This window comes from Clarias gariepinus, chromosome 3, assembly GCF_024256425.1.
Source record: "Clarias gariepinus isolate MV-2021 ecotype Netherlands chromosome 3, CGAR_prim_01v2, whole genome shotgun sequence".
NCBI lineage: Eukaryota > Metazoa > Chordata > Actinopteri > Siluriformes > Clariidae > Clarias > Clarias gariepinus.
The window spans coordinates 3,144,609-3,153,821 of record NC_071102.1 but is presented as its reverse complement, the minus strand read 5'-3'; the positions used below and the strand labels follow the sequence as shown (position 1 = coordinate 3,153,821).

Genomic DNA, 9,213 nt, shown 5'->3' with positions numbered 1-9,213 from the left:
TGTCGGACAATACAACCACAGACGTCCACCACACGAATGTTTGTACATACATACATACAGTGTTCGTGTCTGGTATACAGTATCTCATCTTCTCTTTAAAACATGGTGAATGGAATAAGAACTGATCCTGAAATTATTAGAAGTGCAATGCATCTCTAACAGTCTTTAGACCCAACTAAATTGTATATTAAAAAAAAAGAAAAGTACAAAAAGACACATAAACCTTACACAATGTCAAAAAGCAATGTCAGAATTTATAATGATGGCATCTGTAAAGTTGAATGAGGTACACATACCAAAAAAAAAACTGAGAAGGAAACAGACAAAGCCAAAAAAACTAACAAAAAAATGAAATATGTTTCATTATGAAAAACAAAGCACGACGACAACAACAGTGTTGTTATCTTGAGGTAGAACGTTGACTTCAACGTTTGGAAGTGCTATACGTTGGATACTTTTTCTCGTTTTTTCCCCCCCATAAACGAGTGTAGATGAACAGTGGTTCTTGGTGTTTGAGGTAGGGCAGCACCCGTTCTTCTTGTTTTCTTCTTGTTTTCTTCTTGTTTTCTGACAGAACACTCCGCTCGACACGTAAAGAAACCGAAACACACCGAACTGATGCAGAAAGAAAAACAAAATAATGCTTCATAAAACACATTCGTTCCGGCTGAGGTAGGTTTCTGTTGTAAACCCCAGGATTCGTAGGGGGATGCCGCCATGATTTAAAATCCGGAGGCCGTTTTAAACAAAAATATATTGATATTGTGGAAGAAAAACGTCCTGAGATAATAGGAGCAGTTTCAAATCCCTGGAGAAAAGGCTGAAGTCTTCGCTGGATGGGGTTGTGAAATCATTGGCAGGCTGACAGCAGGACTCTTCTTTTCTCTCTCTCTCACACACACACACACACACACACACACACACACACACACACACACACTCACAATAAAACCAAAAAAAAAAAAATGTGTCTTTGTGCTGCTGGTAAAAAAAATAATCTCACTTTATTTCCCTTCCAATGATGAATTCAGTCCGTGGAAGAATAACGCCGTACTCCCCGTTATCGAGTCCAGCGAATTCCCTGTAAATGTGTGTATTTAACTAATAAACTCTATGCACAATGAAAATAAAACAACTGAAAATAGGATATTTTTCAGTTGACCTGAGAGTGAGGAAATTTACTGAGTGGAATTTATTATTATTATATATATATTTTTTTCGAATGATGTTCATCCTTCATCCGCCCGGACTTCGGGACGATAGGGTACCTGGGGTTCCTCTATCAGGCTGAAATCATCCAGAGGAAGTGTGGACATCTGAGTTTCATTAAGTGAACTGGAGGCTAGCAAGTTTTCCATCTAAAAAGAAAAAAAATGTATACGAATATGATGCATAGCTCAACATCTACAACTGCATAACAAAATTATCAAATAACAATGGCAAAAAATGGCAGTGTTATACTTTTATACTATACTTTGGTGTTTAATTTAAATCTAGTATGCTGTAGGGTGGATAATCCCTTGTCCCTCACACCAAGTAGGGCAATTGATCAGGATTTAGAAACCATTCGGCCAGGTCCCCCAAGCGTAAAGTAAATTACATGTCCTAGGCAATAAAGGCACCGCTTTCGAGTTATGAGGATCCGTTTAGTATCGGCGCCAAATCACGTTGTAGAGAGCTGGGTCTGTCTCCTCTGATGTTTTTCATACAGTCGGAAAATGAGGTACATCACACTGATAAAAAATAAATAACACCTTCAAATAATCGGGTTTCTACAGCGGACAAACACTGATTCAGCAAAAAAACTACCTCTGGCCCTCTCTTGCTGAGGCATGCACAATGTTGCACAAAAGCTCACTAAACTTCTATAAAAATCGAGAAACTTTGGAAAAATGGAGAAGATTAGTCAAAGCTTTGGGGATCTATGAAGCTTTGCACTTGAATATAAAATCCCTAGCTATTTTTATCTATTGCTACAAAGACAGACTCTTGTAGTGGTGACAAAATCAAGATCATCTCTCTCTCACCATGTGTGTGGCATCGCCCGGACCTGAGACGAGTCTTTCCCTCTCATACGATCCAATGCACTTCACGCCGTTGCCAGCGATGCTGGACGCATGCAATCCATTGAGGGGCAGAGCTCCCTGTGAAGATGAGGAAGACTCCAGAACCACAGCTGCTGCAGGGACGTTTGCGTCTCGTCCCACCTGAGGAGCAGCCTGAGCAGTCTTACACACCATTAACCTGCAGAAAAAAGAAGAGAGAGAGAGAGAGAGAGAGAGAGAGAGAGAGAGAAATTGGCTCTTTTGTTGTAGTATAAATTAGCATTTAATACAATTTCTGAGGAAAATGTTGATATTGTCATTAATTTTATCTTATTTTCAACGTTACAGTACGACGCTACGCCTTTCCATTGTTTGTTTTCACATACTAAACAAAAGCTAGCTATAGTAGCATGTATACATGCAATATTTTCTAATAAAAAAATAATTTTTAATTGTTTAAATTTTTTTTATTTTCACTAACATTTCTGAGGAAAATGTTGATATTCTCAATGATTCTGTATTAATTTCAACTCTGAAATAATTTTTTTCTTCCTAAACTAAATACTAGCTAACCTGTTTACATACAGTAATACTCTGACATGATATACAAGATATTATTCTAAATGAATCAAATGTTTTTTTTTTATGCTTTTTGGTTTTAATTTTTGTTGTACTAAATTTAAATAATAAATCAAAGGAAAATGTTAATATTTACCTCAGGTTTGTCTTGTTTTATATGGCTACTACGCCTAAACAAACAACTAATGTACTGTTTATGCTAGCTAGCAAAACTGTGCAGTTCCACATCATACATTTTTTTAACGAATTAACCAAAATAATTTTTCAAATAACCTGTTTTAATTTAATTTTGAATTTTAATCATGTGAAACTGTTTGTTAGCTATATAGCTAGCTAAATCACTAGCCTCTCTAATTCATGGTCAGCATTCAAATTTTTTAGTTGCCTAGCAACAATGCGTTCATACGTTCAGCCATTAACCTTTACTCCAAATGCTAGACAGCTAGCTAAATTGAGCTAGCTAACTACAGTGTGTGTGTGTGTGTGTGTTTGTTTGTTTCCTCACCTTCCCCGGTAACTAAACATGAGAAAGAGGACGCAGAAGACAATGCAGGTGACTCCGATGTGGATACCAATAATGATCCCAGTAGCAGAACTTTTATTCTGCTCTTCCTTGACACAGTCACATGGAGTGTTCGAGACTGTACACACACACACACACACATTATAAGAAAGGACACGTCACAGCTTTTGTGCAAAATGTTCTGTCTCTGGAAACTTATATAAAATATAACAGCAATGTATATGCTTATGTAAGAGTGTGTGTGTGCTTGTGTATGTGGGTTAAACAGCCTACCTGACTTCTCCACTGACTCCTTCAGAGATACAAAGCGCAGAGTTGCATTTCCGTCTCCGTATTGATTAAATGCAAGAACCTTGATCTCATACACGGCTGCTGGATCTACAAAGAGAGAGAGAGAGAGAGAGAGAGAGAGAGAGAATAACAAATTAAAAGCAATTAGCACACAAGCTAGACATTGCAAAAGGTCTAAATGAGATCTTCTTTGTGTGAATCTTACAGTGCGTGGGAGTGTATTTTATGGGTTATGTATAAAATATCATATTCCATCTTGCAACCTTTCATCCAGCTTCTCCCCTGACTTTTTTATGATCTGACAGTTTTCTGCTTTCATAAAAAGTAAATAAGCATATCTTTACCCATTTTCTTTATCATGTACTGTAAATGACAGATACTCCCTGACATATGAAGGTTCGACTGACAATTTTTAGCCTTTACGATTACCAAATTTTGAATTGTGATTTTCTTCTTCCCTCCTTCGGTCTAATCAGAACCTAGAACACAACAGCGCTCAACAACAATTGCTGACTTATAATAACGATTGATAATTTAAACCAACTAATTAAAAGAAATAAAAAGGTATAATAACATATACAATGGCTTGCAAAAGTACTGTATTCAGCCCCCTTGAACTTTTTCACATTTTGTCACATTAAAGCCACAAACATGAATCTTCCACGTCAAGGACCAAAAAAAAGTGGTGTACACGTGAGAAGTGGAACGACAGCGTTTGTGAACGGCAGTTTTCAGATCTTGCCACAGATTCTCGATTGGATTTAGATCTGGACTTTGACTGGGCAATTCTAACACATGGATATGTTTTGTTTTAAACCATTCCATTGTTGCCCTGGCTTTATGTTGAGGGCTGTTGTCCTGCTGAAAGGTGAACCTCCGCCCCAGTCTCAAATCTATTGCAGGCTCCAAGATGTTTTCTTTCAAGATTGCCCTGTATTTGGCTCCATCCATCTTCCCATCAACTCTGACCAGCTTCCCTGTCCCTGCTGAAGAGAAGCACCCCCAGAGCATGATGCTACCACCACCATATTTCACAGTGGGGATGGTGTGTTCACAGTGATGTGCAGTGTTCGTTTTCCGCCACACATACTGTAGCGTTTTGCATTTTGGACAAAAAGTTCCATTTTGGTTTCATTTGACCAGAGCACCTTCTTCCACATGTTTGCTGTGTCCCCCACATGGCTTGTGGCAAACTGCAAACGGGACTTCTTATGGTTTTCTGTTAACAATGACTTCTTCTTCCATAAAGGCCAACTTTGTGCAGTGCACGACTAATAGTTGTCCTATGGACAGATTCCCCCACCTGAGCTGTAGACCTCTGCAGCTCGTCCAGAGTCACCATGGGCCTCTTGGCTGCATTTCTGATCAGCGCTCTCCTTGTTTGGTCTGTGAGTTTATGTGGACGGCCTTGTCTTACAGTTGTGCCATACTCCTTCCATTTCTGAATGATCACTTGAACAGTGCTCCGTGGGATGTTCAAGGCTTTGGAAATCTTTTTGTAGCCTAAGCCTGCTTTAAATTTCTCAATAACTTTATCCCTGACCTGTCTGGTGTGTTCTTTGGACTTCATGGTGTTGTTGCTCCCAATATTCTCTTAGACAACCTCTGAGGCCGTCACAGAGCAGCTGTATTTGTACTGACATTAGATTACACACAGGTGCACTCTATTTAGTCATTAGCACTCATCAGGCAATGTCTATGGGCAACTGACTGCACTCAGACCAAAGGGGGCTGAATAATTACGCACACCCCACTTTGCAGTTATTTATTTGTAAAAAATGTTTGGAATCATGTATGATTTCCGTTCCACTTCTCAAGTGTACACCACTTTGTATTGGTCTTTCTTGTGGAATTCCAATGAAATTGATTCGTGTTCGTGGATGTAATGTGATAAAAGGTGGAAAAGTTCAAGGGGGCCGAATACTTGTGACTTTTGCAAGCCACTGTAAACATAACTTTGTATAAACTTCTTCTAACCTTAAACTCCTTAATGAGGTCATGGAAATACTTACAAGTTTGCATGCTGCTGCTTTTTTAATTTTGAGGTACACAAAAAAAATCAAGGTGACAACTACCAACCAGGAAGGCGGAAGACTATCACGTTTTCAAACAGCTGCTCATGCAATGTTGGGGACAGCATCGGAAGTCCATCCCTTATCCTTGTGTGAGCTTATAAAAGCCAATGATAGCCTAGCGTCACTGTGATTAATATGTGACTATGGATATGCCATCCCTCCCCCAAGTAAGCATGGTCAATCTGCTCCCACTACACTCACGGTTCTGGCACACAGTAGCAGTATGATTATAAACAAGGAGTATAAAATGATACAGAGAGCAGCAGTGTGACTGAGTTTATATTTAATATTCTCTTTAATTACTTACCCATCAGAGAGATGTTGTAGTGCGTGGTGTTGCGTGAAAAGGTGACGGGACCCGTGTACTGTGTTTCATGGGCTTTGCGGTAATAAAGCTTAAAGCCGTCATGCTGACCCATTTTAGTGGACGCCTCCCAGGCCGCCTGCACCACGCTGGAGTTTACCGTCTTAGTGTGGAGATACGGAGGAGCGGGCACTGCAGGAATAAAATAAACACACAACGTACAAAGTGTTAACCAACGTACAGTTTAGTGAGAATAAAAAACATTAATCTGATAACATAGAGATTTTGGTAACATTTAAAAAAATATAAAGTTTCATTCAGTTTATTTTGTTAATCCTATTTAAGAAATGTAACTATAATAAACTTAGACCTCATCAGCATAAACAGCATTTTAGTGCCATTTATTTCCTAGACTGGGTTTATAGTTACAGACAGCAGTGGATCCTAATCCAGATTCCTTAATCAATGCCTATAAGCTTAAATATATTTATATATTATTATCTTGGACTTTCCTCCCCTCACTGTGTTATTCATTTCCTCATCCGGCTTATCCTGTTCAGGGTCGTGGGAAACCTGGAGACTGGAGCTGGGCACATGGCGCAGTACACACACAAACACACACACTTTGGAGAATTTGAAATTGCCAATTAGACTAATCTGCATGCTTTTGGTCTTCAGGAGAAAACTAGAGGAAACCCACCAAACATGGGGAGAGCATGCAAACTCCCCACATACAGACCAAAGGCTGGAATTGAACCCTTGACCATAGAGGTGCGAGATGACAGTGCTAACCACCATGCCACCGTGACACCTCCTTGGACTTATTTCTAAGTTATTGGCATTTATTGATGTTTTACACTGGACGCCCTTCCTGCCGCAACCCACCCATTTCTCCATTTGGGCATGGGCATTTACATGAGCATAGGCTTAGGGGCGTTGATGGGGCTCAAAACCCCTGATCAGCACCCTAGAGCCTCAACCACCTGAGCCACCACTCAAGTTCCCAATGCCTTTAAACTAAAAATTGATCAATTTAATTCAATAAAATTTAATTAGTACTAGGCTGGAGTCTAATGAGCTCTAATTTCCCACTTTCACAATTTTCTATCTGATTGCTACGAATTTACAAGATAAGTACTGTTGCTTACCGTAGTAACAAAATGCCATGATTGTGTTATTTAGCGCTGGTCTCACTGTAGGGATCCGTTGATCTCATAGCATATTTTAGAGCTACAGTACAGGTAAATAATAATCATTCTCTCTTCCCTTTTTTTTTCTTTCGCCTTAACATAGGAAGGCACGGCTCTTAAACTATAATGATTATTTATAGCAAAAATCGAGAAAGTGGGAACTGGCATAAACAAGTCAAATCAAATTTAGTTAAAAGAACCCATGCCTGTTTAAATTACAAATAGTATGAAATGTTTATTTCGTCACCTCTTAATATGGACGTTTTATAATATAATGATTTCTTCAGTAAATCGAACAGAAAAATAATTTCATAAATGAAGTAAATAAAGGCATGCATGCACACAGAAAGAACTTGCTCTGTCTGTTCTGTACGGCACGCTCCCGAAACGAACCCCTGTGGCTACAAGCAACATAATTAACTCCTCATAAAATAACATGCTATTTATTTAATGGCTTCAGTTATGCAATAAAACATGTTTATGTCTGGCCTTGATTTTACACTCATGTGTTTACAGAAGCTTATTAAAACAGAAGTAAAATTAATGTTGTGTAGACACGGTGCAATCAAATAACTTGCTAATTTTGCCTTTTTTTCTTTCTTTTTACTTCTGTCTTTTACACATGTTTCACACACATTGTGGGAAGCAAAACAATTTAACAAAAAAAAGAATATGAATTTTAGTTTTTAAGGGTACGAAAAATCCTCTTGGTCTGAAAATGAAAGCTAATTAAATTTAAGCAGTTCACACAATGTAATGTACTTAACCATAATTTTCTTCTGTGTGTGTGTGTGTGTGTTTGTGATTTACCTTCTCCGAGTGTGCTCTCCTGGGCCGTGGCCGAGGCTTTGCTCGCTCCACGTGAGGTGTAAGCCTTGACATAGAAGCTGTAGCTCGTGGAGGGTTCTAGATCAGCAACCACTTGCTGGAGGGTGACTTTACTCACCGCCTCCTGATACTCCATTTCTAGCGGGTCTGAGAACGACAGAGTGTACATGCTTTTATATCGAATAAATATATCACACATATATATATGCTGTTATGGGAAGTAAATCAACTAATCTCCCTGGGATAATAATAGGGAGAAACCTTTAGAGGAATCAGACTTACAGTAACAGCGAACACATCCTCAGATAGCAGGGATTGTTCAGCGGTCACCCCCCATCAACACATTTATTATGTCTTATACATAGTGTTTGTTAAAAGGCTGAAATTTCAGAGAGCTGTTGAAGTTAATATGCAGTCCACTCGTTATTGGAGGCTCAGGTACAAAACAGTTTATGGGAAGTTCAGTCCTGAACTATTGACTGACTGCAGTCACAAGCCATTAGAGAACAGCTGTTTGCATCAGCCGAGTCCAAGATCATCTTTATGGCCAAGTGGAACCGTCCCCAGCGGAGCAGTAATTGTATTATTTCCCCATTGTTTATGGGAGTCTTAGTGCTGCATCAGACGGTAATAAACGGTCTCGAAGCCGGCAGCGTGGGAGTCATTTACTGCGCTGTACTAAAACCGCGGCAGGAAAAAAATGAATTCTTATGCTTTTTCATTTTCCCGAAGTGTTATTCATTAAAAGTTCATAAAAGATTCATTACCGTTCACTGACAAATTCATGAAAGGTTCCAGCTTCTTATAGACGTTCTGCAGTTTGACACACATATTCCCTCTTTTGCTTTGGCCCCTTTGGCTCTTTAAACGACTAACGACCTCAGGCTTAATCCAGGGTGAAAAATATTTTAACGCACTGGATCTGATAAATATTCTCAATTACGATGCAATTTAACTGTTATTATTTTATAGACGACTCATCAGGGCTGAGTTCATCAAAAAGTGCCACAGTAATTATCGTTTAATAAAAAAGCAAGGAATGTTCCGAACACTCTTTCATCCTCTTTGCTGCCAAACTGATCAGATTTGGAAAAAAAGAAAAGGGTTTTGCTAAGATTTTCTAGCCTTATAAAAGTATTATAAATGTCAGAAGCACTCTGCTGTTTGGGTTCTTCTAAGACGTTTTAAAGCAGCAGTGACCTGGACATACATTGCAAATACATGTGAAGTTGAATTTAAACAAAATGGAGACCAGGGATACCATAGCAACCAACTATCAGCACCCTAGAAATCATCATAGCACCACCTGGAATACCATTAAAAACCACATACCAGCACCGTAGCAAAACCATAAAAAGTAAACAAAACCCTAGCAACC

General features: G+C 39.0%; 1 protein-coding gene across 1 annotated transcript in view; it reads right to left on the bottom strand.

The window, feature by feature from the left end:
• Nucleotides 1-963: 963 nt before the first annotated feature.
• The window catches only part of igdcc3 (immunoglobulin superfamily, DCC subclass, member 3), a 59,245-nt gene continuing 50,995 nt past the window's right edge, over nucleotides 964-9,213 (bottom strand). Inside the window, exons 9-14 of the mRNA XM_053492236.1 lie at nucleotides 7,818-7,982; nucleotides 5,821-6,009; nucleotides 3,421-3,525; nucleotides 3,130-3,265; nucleotides 2,028-2,244; nucleotides 964-1,358 (exon numbers count right to left, since the gene is read on the bottom strand). Of these exons, the coding sequence (XP_053348211.1) occupies nucleotides 1,230-1,358; nucleotides 2,028-2,244; nucleotides 3,130-3,265; nucleotides 3,421-3,525; nucleotides 5,821-6,009; nucleotides 7,818-7,982 (941 nt within the window). The 3' untranslated portion in view covers nucleotides 964-1,229. The remainder of the gene's footprint in view (nucleotides 1,359-2,027; nucleotides 2,245-3,129; nucleotides 3,266-3,420; nucleotides 3,526-5,820; nucleotides 6,010-7,817; nucleotides 7,983-9,213) is intronic.